At 37.3% G+C, this 13,928-nt stretch overlaps 1 protein-coding gene across 7 annotated transcripts in view; it reads right to left on the bottom strand.

The window, feature by feature from the left end:
• Nucleotides 1-13,928, bottom strand: part of cspg5a (chondroitin sulfate proteoglycan 5a) — a 51,798-nt gene that overhangs the window by 9,909 nt on the left and 27,961 nt on the right. For all 7 annotated transcript variants that reach the window (XM_015054409.1, XM_015054411.1, XM_015054410.1 and 4 more), the window contains exon 3: nucleotides 7,163-7,351. In XM_015054409.1, coding sequence (XP_014909895.1) covers nucleotides 7,163-7,351 — 189 coding nt within the window. The remainder of the gene's footprint in view (nucleotides 1-7,162; nucleotides 7,352-13,928) is intronic.

Genomic DNA, 13,928 nt, shown 5'->3' with positions numbered 1-13,928 from the left:
GGTCTTGTAGCCCTGCATATAATTGTAATGAACGCCTGTAAAATTTTGTTTGCAGCGAGAAGCTTTCAGGAAACTGTTAGCAGCCAGAGCAGCAACGTGACAGCAGTCATCAAACAGCATTTCACAGTTACTGAGCTAAATTAATTGCTCTCAAAGATAATTTCCTTCATTCATCAAGAATCTACTAGCAATACAACATGAATCAAAAGCTTCCTTGGAGGAGAAGACAGTATGTAAGCAAACTTGCTTTTTTTTTTTTTTTTGCTTGTTTTGTTTACATGTTTGGATCAATATCAATTTTAGAAACACTGGGGGAACTAAAGAAAAGACCGTACAACATTTTCTACAAAATGTAATTTTAAAAAGTGCAGTTTCTGGTGAGAAATAAATAAAGGCAGTCCCAGTGTGTGGTAGAAGTATCTGAGATCAGACTGCACAATGGTACAATAAGTCTTTAAAAGCCCTAAATTCTCATCAAGGCTACTGCAATGCTCTTATGTAGGTTAATGCGTGTACAATAAGAAATAGACAAAATACTTTTAAGTTTCATGGGATTTTGGGAATGAGGAAGACTTTGTTCTTGGAAAAAGGTTTGGAAGAGATAATCTAAACAAAAATTCAAAACAGTATTCTGGGAATATTTGAAGTTCAACAAGAATGCAGCAAGTGGTTTCTGGAAGGTAAGTCAACAACAAAACAGTTGTCTTTTCCAGCAGCCATTGTACAATACATACAGTGGGAAAAACATGTGAGTGGTTTTTCCTAAGCACTTGGGTTGTTTTTAGAAGCAGTTGAAATCAAAATGGAAGCAGCTGAAATAAAAAAAAAAAATGGAATTTTGCATAATCATTTGGTATACATTAAAGATGAATGCAGTTTCTGATCACAGATTAAATTATTCTCTTAATCTATCCGAAGCAGTTGAGTCCAAAATAGAAGTAAAAAAAATGTTCCCTTTAAGAAATGGAAAGCCCTAGGCACAGTAAAAGCCCACATCACAATCTCACTGAGATTCTGTGACTTGAAATGTGGTGTATATAGATAAATCAGACGCAGCTACACAAAGAGTTTCCTTTCATCTCACCTGGGAGGAAACAACTTCAGGAATTCCCGTTTGACTGTCATATTGAACTCGTTGAGATCCGTGCTCCTTCGTTTTCATCACAGATTTCTCAAAGCAAAGAGAAGTTTGTCTCAGAGACCAAATCAAACAGTAACTTTGTTGAGAGTGACACCAGTTTTGTATCTTTCTCTCTTCTGGCTGTCATTTGGCCTCTCATTCAAACTATTTCTATGAACTCTTGAAGGCGCAGAGAAACATCAGTCCCCCGCTTTCTGATGTCAAGTTGTGACTTTGCTTTTCATCATTTTCACTCCCTTATCATGTGTAGAGTTAAAGAGGCTGTGGTCTTCTTTTCCGATCAAAACGCAGCCATTTTCTCTGATCTGCATGCAGAGCTTTCACGCTAGAATTGATGAATGAAGTGTCATGACTGCGAAAGATTAAGTAGTGATGTGGGAGAGGAAGAGAAAAAGAAGTATATTTCCCATCACCACTTTCAGCTTTGGTCTCACACTAGGCTCCCTTTGAACAAATATCAATTCATCTTCCTGTACATTAAATGCATAATTTCTACAGTTATTAAGATTATTGGTACAATTAAACAAATGGGATATACAGTTTGTTTTGATTTACTGGCTTTAGAAACTTGCTTTTTAGTTGTGATAAGAGCAGTTTTTCACAACTTGTAGTACTCAATTATGAACATACAACTTGATAGATGTGTGACAAAATTTGAACAGTTTTAAAATGAAGAATGGGTGAAAACTGCAGCGTCCGGATGTGCTAGCTTAACTGACCTAACCACACAGACTCTATGCTCTGAGTTAAGAGGGTGTGAATATGTATGCAATCACATATCTTATGTTTCATATTTTTATTCATATTTTTTGCAAAAATATGTTTTCAGTGTGATATTAGTTTTTTGTTGTTAATTTTTCAAAGCCAAATTTTGTTGACCTTGATTAATTTGTAAAAACAAAAAAAAGGCCAAAACATCCAAGGCAGTGTATACTTTTAATTGCCACTATATTATTGGCAAGCACAGTTTGAATGTATGGGACACAAAATGATATAGACAACCCAAAATTAAATATTGCAATAAGGATTGTGCAGCTAAAAAATGAAATTCAGAATTCCTCATTAGGCATCATGATTCAGCTTTTGTTAAACGGCAGTTCAGTTGCTTAATCATCATTTAGCTGCTTTTAATTCAGCACCACCAAATCTACAATTCAGTGGAGTAGCCAGGTTGATTCAGATAAACTCTCTACAACCACTGCATATTAGATGAATAGCTCATTGGGCTATTATTAAACACTGAACTATTGGATTATCTTTGTGTTTGTTGCTTTTCTGGTCGATAAGCGTTTGACCAGAAAATAATGATCTGTGTCAAAGCAGAGAACTCACAGCTAAATATACTCATTAAATCAGGGATAAGAGATACTGAGTTCAGTAACAGGATTCAATTTGATGTGAGTATTAAAAAACTCTTTAATTAGTTACTTTTACTTCTGATTAAAGGAAGCAGCATTTTAAAATCCTCCATCGGACTTTGTCTCCTCTCTCCGTTCTTGACCAGGATGTCGCCTGATCTCAAGACGCTCCGCAGAAACTCACAGCAGATGGAGAGTGTGGGAGTTTCAAGTATTCATGAGCCTTTTCAACACCAAACACACTCCTCTGAGTGTGTCATTCTGAGTTTTTCTCCCCAAAGCTGCCCTCTCCTCTTCGTCTCTCTGTTTCCTTCCTTCATGCAACACTTTTGCCGTCACTCCCCGATCCTCATCTTCCCCTCCATTCTCCTCTCCTAATCTGCCGTCCTCCATCTCCTCTGTCTTCTTCTCATCGATTTCTTAAAACCTACCACTTGATGGGGGAGTGTTTTCTCTTTCATGCAGCACCCTGTAGCTCACACCCCTCAGGTTGCACAGCTGTATGTAGGTCAATCCCACCTCCTCCACCCGTTTCCAGCTCCCCTCCCCTCCCTCCTCCTGTTCAGACTGCCCTACTTTCAGCTGGATCCACAGTCCCAATGACATCACCCTCTCTTTACATTTTTTTTCTTTCATTTCTGCAAGCTAGCATTATGGATGCTAGTCACTGCATCACTTTTCCTCCTTACTACCGACTTTAATCTCTTCCACAGCTAGCATGATATCCCTCCCTGCAGTCCTAAAAATAAACCCTGCAGCGTGGGAGATTGTGATGAGGTCTCGGTCCTTTGGTTCCCATTTGCATCCGCGGTGCTCAGTCGCTGGGCTGTTGCTCATCCACAGCAACTGCTTTGTTGCCACGGAGATCAGCATCAAAACACGAGCACCGTTGAAGTAAGGGCAAAATAACCCCAACCTACTCCTACTCCTTTTTACTTTCAGTCCAGCTCTTCACTCTGTCTGTTGCTCTCTTTTCCTCCTGCTGCTGCCTTTCAGACAGTATTTTCTTTATTAGGATACTGTGCACCAAATAAATTTCAGGGTTTTTAGCTTTATGCAAAGGTTCTAGTCTAGGTTCAAGTCCCTTATTTGAATTAGCATTGCATCATACATGTAGGGTTTTTTGCAAAAGTATTCATACTTTTTAAACTTTTTCTAACTTTGCCAAGTTATAATCAGATATTTTCATGAGATTTTATGCAATAGACTAACTAGTTGCATAACTGTGAAATGGAAAAGAAGATTACTCATGGTTTTATAAATTTTTTACAACCAAAATCCTGAACAGTATCATAGCAAATAAATTAAAATCACTGCAATAACATGACAACTAATTAGTAAATCCTAATTAGATACACCAGACAGGGCAGGGTTAAAGTGGTGGAGAGGTTTCAAGCAGGATAAGGTTGTGAAAACCCTTCAAAGCTTTGACTATCTAATGGAGCAGCGTTCAATCCATCATCCAAAACTGAAATGAGTCACTCCAAAGAAAGACATGACCGTATGACCGTTTACCAAAAGTGTCTGACCGCTCAAGGAGCGCATAAATCAGAGGAGGAGCAAAGAGGATGTTACTAATTAGATGAAAATTGGTGTATAAATCAGTTACTTTAACAGCCATGCAGTACTTTGTAAAATTCAAAGAAAATAAAAAGAAGTTTGTGGTTGAAAGGTATACTGAGGTCCTGAAAAGCTCTCATACTATTTTATTTGTTTAACCTCTCCCTGTATACATTTATTTACATTCATATAGAAATAAATTAGTTAGAGTACTGAACTTAAACTGGACGTTGTTTTAAGGCATCTGACACCAATCTACAAGAGGTTGAAGTTATTTTAAAGAGCCAGCAGAGAAAGTACTGGAGTGACTGTAGTTTTCCAGTGTTATCCTCACTGGTTGCTGCCCATTGCTAGTCAGCTGGCTGAACAAAGGCTTCTACACTTTACTCTGTAAAACTGCAGACTGAAATTTCCAAAATCTGTTAGATTGATGTTTCCTGTCATGAAAAAGCCAAAGAGAAGCAAAAGCAGCACCAAGTCATCATTTTTATTAATATAACACAGTTTTTAAGAATAGAGCTGGTAAAACAGGAGCTGCTAGAAGTTATTGTAATCATTGTTTATTTTAAAGTATTGTGTACATTTTGCAATACTGTGGTATTTTTACTTCAGGGAATAAGTTAAGGAAAGGAAAATAGATTATATGCAAATAAATAGCATGAAAAGAATGATTTATTTTTATGTTTGGGTCTCAATATTCACTGAAATAATTTTTAAAGAGCATTTGCTTGATTATTTACAGTATCTATGCTTCTGGTAAGACTCACAGCAGCTGCATCGCCTCACCTGCCTTTTCCTCAGGCTGATTCTTGCTCTCAGGTCTTCATACTGCCTTTCTCACCTCCTCCCTCTTCATTTTCTTCGATCTACCTTCCCTTCAACTTCCCACCACACTCAAACTGTGTCCTTGTCAGTGTCTTTTTAAGCTCGCCCATCCCCCTCCTCAGCAGTCTCAAACACATCTATCCTCTCTTTTGTTCTTGTTTTGATCCTGTTCCTGTTAAACTTATAGATTTTCTGGATTTTCTGTCCTGACTCATAACTTTTGCTCATTACCAATTTAAGATATTCAACATTCAAAAGATTACAACATGAGTTTTCTAGGGAGATTAAGGGCCACCATGTGCTGCAAGATACATTTTAATTCGTACTGGAATTTCATACAGTCCTGAAAAAGGTATTGTTCCTTTTATTAATTTCTACACATTATCAAAAATTCCAGTAATCTGAAAATAAAGTAAGGAGATGGTATTTTTTGCTATCATGTAGGATTGTAGTGCTTTTTAAGACAGATGAAGGACTGAATGTTGAAGCAAACCGACTTTTTGTCACCTACTGATCAGCTAGAAATCCATAATTGAATTTCTAAACAACATGTAGTGCTTGTGTGATGAACTGTCACCAGGTTCTAGCTGCTGTATCTCTTATACGGCACATCAGTACCTGTGTTTCTATTACAAATATGCCCAAATCTTTGTCGATATATTTTTCCTAATATAAAAAAAAACCCAATTTCACAATTGCAATGTTTCCATTAAATACAAAATTAAATTAAAATCACATGCGAATAAGCTTGTAAGTCATTAAAAATCATGGCAGCGATGGACTGAACTTATATAGCACTTTTCCAATCATTTTTGACCATTCAAAGCACTTTACAGAGTCACATTCACCCATTCGCACTCATGAACGCTCACACATTTATACACCAATATGCAGGTCGGTAGGCAATTTGGGGTTAAGAGTCTTGCCCAAGGGCACATCGACATGTGGCAGGAGGAAGCTGGAATCGAACCTACAACTTTCTGATCGCAAGACTCTACCCACACAGCCACAGTCAACCCCTGTACATGAAATACATTCATATTTCAGGAATGGTTGCTCTGTTATTATCTATCAGCCATCAGAGGAGATGTTGGCATCTTATTGAGGTGTTGGAGCGGGAAGCCCCTTGTACCTGGGAGAGGCTATGTTTGCAGCAAATTAGGAAAATTGCTGTCGCTGATCTAACTGAGGAGCTATGGATTCAACATGTTCGAATGACACACGACTTTCTATGAACTCTGTGACGCTGTGAGGGCTCTGGTGGAGCCAGCTGCACATTGTCTGGAAAAAATAAAAGTAAAAACAAACCATCACTCTACTACCACTTCCTGTCATTTTCTTCATTGTTTCCACGAGTAGCAACATCCAGCTGTGTTGGTCGTGTGTCTTGTGTAATGTGAAAACAGTGTTTTTTTTTTTTTTGCAGTTTTTGCGAAATACATCCATTTTGATAAGGCCAAAAAAAAACACCACATACTGCTGGAAAAGCTTTTTATTTTATGTTTCCATTAAGCTAATTTATTTTTGTAATTTCAATTTGTGCAATTTTGTGGCCAATGGAAACACAACTACTGTTGCAAAATTGCTTGGAACAGGACTGCAGAATCAAATCTACTTACAATTTATATTTAATGACTAAGTTAATGATAAGGTTAGAATTTAATAACTGTAATGATTTTTTTCAGTGGGATATTTGATCAGTTGGTGAACAACCCCTACAGCCTGTGTGTGGCAGCCGGTTTAGTTTTTCTTCTTCTTAAAAAGGGCTGAGCCTCAAGTGCTTTAACTCATCTGACTCATTCCTTCTTGGAAGAGTGACTGCGACAAATTCCAGTAGAGGAAAACAATTCTGCACTTTTTCTGCACTTCTTTGAAGGACACATGAAGTTGGTTACATCCATTGCCATTATTTTTCATGCCAATTTTGCTTCGTTATCCTCAGTGAATGTCTAATATTTTATAAAAGCCCTGATCTGTCTGATTTCTTCTTAAATTATTTAATCTTTCCCTAATTATAATTACAAATGTAATGAAACAAACATTGCAAAAGTCGAATATTGAAGCTTGCAGCAGCTGCAATCTCCTCCTGAATAGTGGAAAAGTTGTTTTCAACTAGTGGCTGCCAATTCCTCGGTCATCTGAAGATAATTTCTGCCCAAGGTCTGAAGGTCTTAGTGAGACGCTTTAGCCAAAAAACATATTTAGGCAAAGAAAAAATAATATAAAACTTCACAATTTCTACTTTTCCTTTATTAGAAACCTTACGGTCTTGTCTCACCTGCGCTTGCGCAACTTTTTGTTCTCCGTCTTGAGCACGTGGAGTTTTTTGGCGAAGCAGACAATGATCATGAAGAGCAGCAAGAGCACCAGAGCCGAGGTTCCCACGGCGAGGCACATCACCTGGAACTCGGTCACCACCGACTCGCAGCGCGCCCCTTTGTGCCAAATGTAGTCCTGGACATTGCATCTGAAACAAAGACAGACAAGATGGGTCATGGTGAAAGAGTCAGGTGAAAGGAAAAGGTGAGCAAAACACAACAAGAAATATAAATATGTGCCAAATGGATTTAAACTTGCCATTTGCACCTTTTCGAGTATTATGGGTCTGAATGTTCAAGTATTTTGATATTAGTGATTACATATGTTAAGCTGTTAGGTACATGTACTTCCTTACAAAGTAATGTGTTGTAGAGTCAGATGTGTGGGAATCTGTTGGACAGACTGTTGCTTGAAGTAAAAACAGATGAACAGAACAATGTCTCAAACACAGCCCAAGGTCATCTACAACAGAATGATGGAAAAAGTAAAGAATCAACATGTCACAATGACCCAGTTAACATGAAGACCTCAGCGTGAAATACTGTGGGAAGAGCTGTGTGCAAACCCAACCCTGCAAAATGAACTGAAACAGTATAAAAAAGAAGTCGAAATTCCTACGTGAGAAAGAGAGATTAAAAGAATATTACATAAGCCTGGCTATAAAGTTATTTACTGCTGAAGCTTTTTTCCACATAGTTTGATTAATGCCTGATTCAGAAAGCATAAAGACTGTACTTAGCCTCACTGATAATGGAACGTTAACAAGGAAAAACCACCTGAGGTGATTTTCCATACACATGGCGACTTTAGCTCACAAATGCGCACCGAGCAGCTGTCGAAAATACTAAGTCAGAAAAGACATTTATAAGATTTAACAAACCACACATGTGGACTCACACACAAGACACACACAGATGCCTTCTGAGTCCCATGCTCCTTTTATAAGTGTCTGGTAAAGTGCAGAGTTCGCCTGGGGAGGGGACCAGAACCACAGAGGCAGATGACTTTGTCTACCCATCAGAGAGCTGGGAACCAAGTATCGCTTTTGATTTCACTGTAAAAATGGTCATAGGGTGCTGCACAAACAGATAAAAATGCATTTTATCATTAACCTTTTGATTGGCACAAACAATGGCAAAAGACAGCAGTCATGGAAATTAAAGGACTGGCAGACTTTGGTGTAACAAGTGTATCAAAAAGACAAAGAAAATAAAAAACGGAAATGTTATTTTTTAATAACGATTAAGGATGAAATTAATTCAAAAACAGGAGAAATACTGGTCCATCCATCCATCCATCCATCCATCCGTCCATCCGTCCGTCCATCCATCCATCCATCCATCCATCCATCCAAATACAATATATCATTACATTATAATAAACTTTATCTGATCTGAGGATAATCTTGTCTCACTCAGAAACATGTATGGCAATGAAATATTTTACAAGATGGTATTTTTTCTAACAATATAAGCATGAACAAAAATATTTGCAAAACTTTTGAAAATACATTATGGGAAAAACCTATTTGTGAAACCTAACAAAGCTTTCAAAGTACTTTTAAAACTTATATCCTAGATTTATATTATACATTTTTATTGCGTGGAAATGTTGCAGACAAAAACAAGAAAAAAGTTGTAATCAAAGAGGTGATTGGTTATGTTTCAAAAGGTAGTTTTAGAAATATGTTGGAGAAACTTATTAAAAAACAAAGATTTTAAAGAAATGTTATGGTCTGTGTAAAAAGCTCCAACCTTTGAGCCATTTGTGCCTCACAAATAAAAGTCAGTTTGGCATTAATGAAAGCCTTCCATTTCTAAAAAAAATAAATAAAAAAATAATATATATATATATATATATATATATATATAATGTTATATTGCACTCTTTATTCACCTTTATCATTTAGGAGTATTATGTTAATTGTTACTGGATTTCACAATCTTGGCTATGATAGCTGCTTAAAATATATTTTTATAAAGATTTTCATCACTTTCACAGCAAACTGGGGTGAAAAAGGTAAACTTTAAGTGAAAACTGAGCAAGACATGTACTGCTGTCTTTTCACCCTCTCTGTAACGTCTCTGTAGAGCAACTGAGATGAAGCCGTTGTAAAGAGAACGAAGAGTTTGAAGTTTGCTGATCCTATGCGCTTTTCCACATGTAGGTGCGTTCCCTTCACGGCTCGTTTTCCTGAATCCTTCCTGAATATCCTTCTTTCATTTGCCAGCTGAAAGAAAGAGTTGCCAAAGAGCCAGGAGACATTTTGAGTGTGTGGGCATGTGTGCGAGGAGGAGAGAGGGGAGCGATGGAGACTGATATCACATTTTCAAGGAGACTTCAGTGCACTCAACCTCTGAGTGTTTCTGTGTTTGTACAAAAGAAGAGGTTTATGTAAGTCGGCGCGAGACGGAGGGAAGGCGAGAGTGCGGGTAGGGAGGGAAATAAAAGGAGGATAAAGGGATGCAGAAAGGACGAGGAGGGAAAATTATGTGCTGGTCTCTATGGCAACCCAGCTGAGCAGCAAACGGAGCAGACATGGAGCTGACATGTCATGCCTTCACAGGCGAGCCGAAAAAGGGAGGAAAAAATCCTCTTTAGCATCCAGCTCCCCATTCCTCTTCTGTATTCCTGCCCTGGTTTCTCTAATCCCTTTCCTGCCGTTTGTCTTTTTGAAAATGTATTTTCCTACTCACTGCCGCTCTTTCGCTGTCCTACTTCCCTCCGAAGAGATCCAGCTGATGCACATCTCCTGCTTTTAGGTTGTGCAGCCAAATTGTTTTCAGGCTTATTATTAAAATGAGGAAGGTGAAGTCATAAGTGAACTTAATTATCTCTGACAAGGTATTGGCACTGCAGAGCTGTGACATTAGAAACTACACACACAGAGTTTGGTGAATGGCACACAAAAAAGCTACTAATAAACATTGTTTGCAGGTCATCTCTGCTGCAGTTAATTGTCAAAATGAAAGTTTCTTTAAGCTAAAAATATTTTTCTCTCTCATTCTAGTGTAGTAACACGTGGTCTGCTGATGGAGTAGTGATGCCAGCAGGATCAATGAACGTATCCACTAAGTCAAAGTAAATCAATAGTTACAACCTGGAGACATTTGAGTCAGTGAGGAAAAGGAGAATGTCAACAATCAAGTTTCTGGTCGTCATGAACACAGGAAGTAGGGTTTCTTCTCCTGCAGACTCATTCAACTGCTTTTCCACAGAAAATCTGTTTTGCTTTTACCAATGCTTTAGAAAAAATCAGAAGTTGGTTTTATTCTTAGTATTTATTTTTTCATTTTGCTCTAAATTAGTTCATTTGAAAGTGTTAGGCTGTGTGTAAAAAGAGGATATGCAAAAAATGCTGAAAGGTAAAGTGTTAATATTGGCCAGTTGTGTTTTTCTTTTAAGACATATAATTTGAAACGATATATAAACAGCATTGAAAACACAATTGTCCAGCCTTCTTTGGTCATTAAATATTGATATTAGAACCAGGGGGACATTCAATCATCACATTTTTAATTTGCACAATATTGCAATAGCAAAAGGAGGCAATATCTGGAAGGTCTTTCAGGTTCCATCCACTTTGCTTGTAAATAATATATTTGACAAGTTATATGAACTTCCAATGAGTTTATGGACATCATTGGTAAGGAAATCAGTCATAGCATATAATAGTAACTACAGCTACTTATTCGTGCTTCATCTGATCTCAATGTTAAACCCCTTAGTTATATAGACAATTACTAACTTTTAGATTTTTTTCCACATTTTAACCACTTTCACACAGAAAAGCATTGTAGAAACCACAGTTTGTAAGTGCTTACATGTGGTGGATTAGGTGACCAAAAAAAAAATTAAATACATAAAAATTTTATTAAATATTTAAAAATAATAGACAACCAGACTGCAAAGCTCTGCTGGTATGGTACTATAAGTCAGTTATATTAAGCTATCTTAGCTAAAAGCTTATAAACATCCATTTATCATATGTATTTGAATGCAGTCAACAATATCTGTCATCATTGGATAGAAAAACAAAAACAAGAGTTTAAGAGACACAGAAACATAAAATAAAGTACGAAGAGATGAAGCCCTGTTGTGTTTTCACGGAAGTTTATGGAATTAAGATAAATCAAACAGATGATTTCTGATCTAATTCATAAGACTGTTGGGGCACTATAAGACCAGCTCACAACATATTTTACTTTTGAATTACTTTTGTGAATCTCTTAATCCCTGAAAAACTTTAAAGCCTCAAGCAGCTACAAAGAGAAACCAAAGGAGCCAAAGTTTTCAACAGGGATGAAACAGCTTCTACAATCAAGCCTGTTCAAAAGCTCCTAACACTTCTGTGGTTTACATGAGACGCCAGCAACAGTCATGAAGTCACCACACATCCCATTACAGTTTTATTCACTCTCCAACCCGTCATTATCTATGTTGCCATGGCTGCTTACGGCCATCTGAGAAGTAATGTCAAAATCTAAAAGGACCACAGAAGAACTGGCACTGGGACAGAGAAAAAGAAAGAATACAAGACAGTAAATCCTCTGACTGTTCACCTAATTAAGCTGGAACATGGGTGTGTTTCATTCTAGAGGAGTATATGGTACAAATAGGACAGGACAATAAGATCTATGCTGGGTTGATTTTCTGAGGAAGAATGGAAAGTGACAAACAGGAATAAGCAGAGAATGAAAAAATCAAGCTCCTCCTCCTGCTGCCTCCCTGTGGTTATACTGGCATCTGGAGAAATACCCGGCTCCAGGTCAGAAACAACCAATCACAGCCAGGAGGAATGTCTTACCGCTGTCAATTAAGCTTATGTACGCGCTGCTTCCAAGACACGCTGCTTGTGTTGCTGCTGCTAAATTACTGAAACTACTGAGGATGCTATCTTATCCGTTGTTATATAAACAACTATAATTGACTATATAATTATTTTTCAGATCTTAAATAATTATATAATTGATTCATTATTAGTTGAAATTTGAATAAAGCCTTGAAAAATGTTTTCTATTTTATAAAAAATAAAACAAAGTAAACATTGTTTTCTGGAACCTGATTTAAAAAGTCAAGAAATTATCCAATATCTTAAGTTAGATCTTTGTTGCTACAGTTGGACAGAGGCATTCTGGGAACATTTCCCTCTCTGTCATGTTCTTCTGTTTAGATGTAACACATTGTGCAGATCTGCTTCTTTGTTTGCTTAGGGCCTCTACCTTCTGGACGTTTTACACAGGAATAGAATTTCATATATATATATAATTATTATTTTTTTATTTTATATTTTATTTTATTTTTTTTAAATATATATTGATGTCACATGAAGTTCTGAACTCAATGGCTGAACGTTGCCTCTATGGCTGTAGAGAAAGAAAATGGTTATTTAAATATCCTGTTATAGCAACAACCCAGATCCAGCATAGGAACTGGTCCAGTGGGAAAACACTGCTGGAGGTATGAAAGCTTCAGTTTTACCGTAGGAGAGATGAATGGTTGTTGCTTAGCTGTAGGAAACATGAAGTAAGAGAGTAAGTAAGAGAGCATTTTGACAAGGTCCTAGGAAGGTTAAAGGGGAACAACCTAACAGAAGGTACGACCTAAACAAGCTGCGTCTGAACTGACAGGAGAGGGTATGCAACAGCGTTGAATACATTAGCATTAAGTCCAGATTTGCATAAAAAAATAGCACTATTTTTAAACATGTCCTGCCTAAGGCTGATATTTTCTTATGCAAGGATTGCAGAGAAGGAAGAAAAGAACTGAGTCGAGTATCGAGAAGCGGCTGGATGTGTGGCTAAAAGGCCAGCAGAGGACAGGAGAGACTCGGGATCTCCTAAAGAAAAAAAAAAATCAGTAACATGAACCGCAATTCTGGCACTGAGATCCACATTTGACATTCTGTTTCCAAATAATTGGGAACTTTCTCATTCGCTAGGGGCTTTGGGAGGGAAAGGGAAACTATGGGTCAAGCTGAGGGAAAGATTAAAACACTGGAAAAGATTTTACAAGGTTGACAGAGAGAAGGAGGAAAGACTGGAGTTTGATCTCACCCGATTAGACATTTAAACACGACAGATGGACCTTTTTTAGATTTATTTATGTGGGAAAAGATGTGCCCACCACTGAGTCAGAATGAGGTAAAACTCATGGAAAATAGCTACATAACTTAATTTGTTGCCATTGCAGAACTTCATTGTTTTAGTCTTTACATCACTGGGTGGAGAACCCTCAGAAGGGGCAATGCATCAGGGGTGGGGAGGACAAGGGAAAAAATATCCTGTAAACATTAGTTAAATGATACAATTTTACTGGAATTCATTAAAAAAAAAAAAAAAAAAACCTTGGCAGATTAAGCTGAGCTGTTCTTCACAGGGCTGGAGAAGTCTGGATAAGGTTTGAAAGACATAAAATGAAAACTAAGATCAATATCTTGAAACTCTTTTGGCTTTGCACCAATTTTCTCTCACAGTTGAAGCTCGGTGTGTGTTCAAAGCACCTTAGGGGAAATTTACATATTCACTGTCAACTGTGGTTGCACTTTGAAGGACACTGGCTTAATTAAGCTGAAGTCAACTCAGGAAAGACTAAACAAAACTTTTAAACTCACAGTTATTGATCCTAAATCAAGATAAATTAGCAACAACATGGAAGCAGAAACAAACCTGCGTAAATATTTGAACAAATCAGTTTTCACTACGCTGACATCTTTCTTCTTCAAG

The sequence above is a fragment of the Poecilia latipinna genome, unplaced genomic scaffold, assembly GCF_001443285.1.
Source record: "Poecilia latipinna isolate Pla-1442-1.1 unplaced genomic scaffold, P_latipinna-1.0 Scaffold1250, whole genome shotgun sequence".
Taxonomy (NCBI): Eukaryota; Metazoa; Chordata; class Actinopteri; order Cyprinodontiformes; family Poeciliidae; genus Poecilia; species Poecilia latipinna.
The sequence above is the reverse complement of the archived record's forward strand: the minus strand, read 5'-3'. Positions and strand labels throughout refer to the sequence as shown.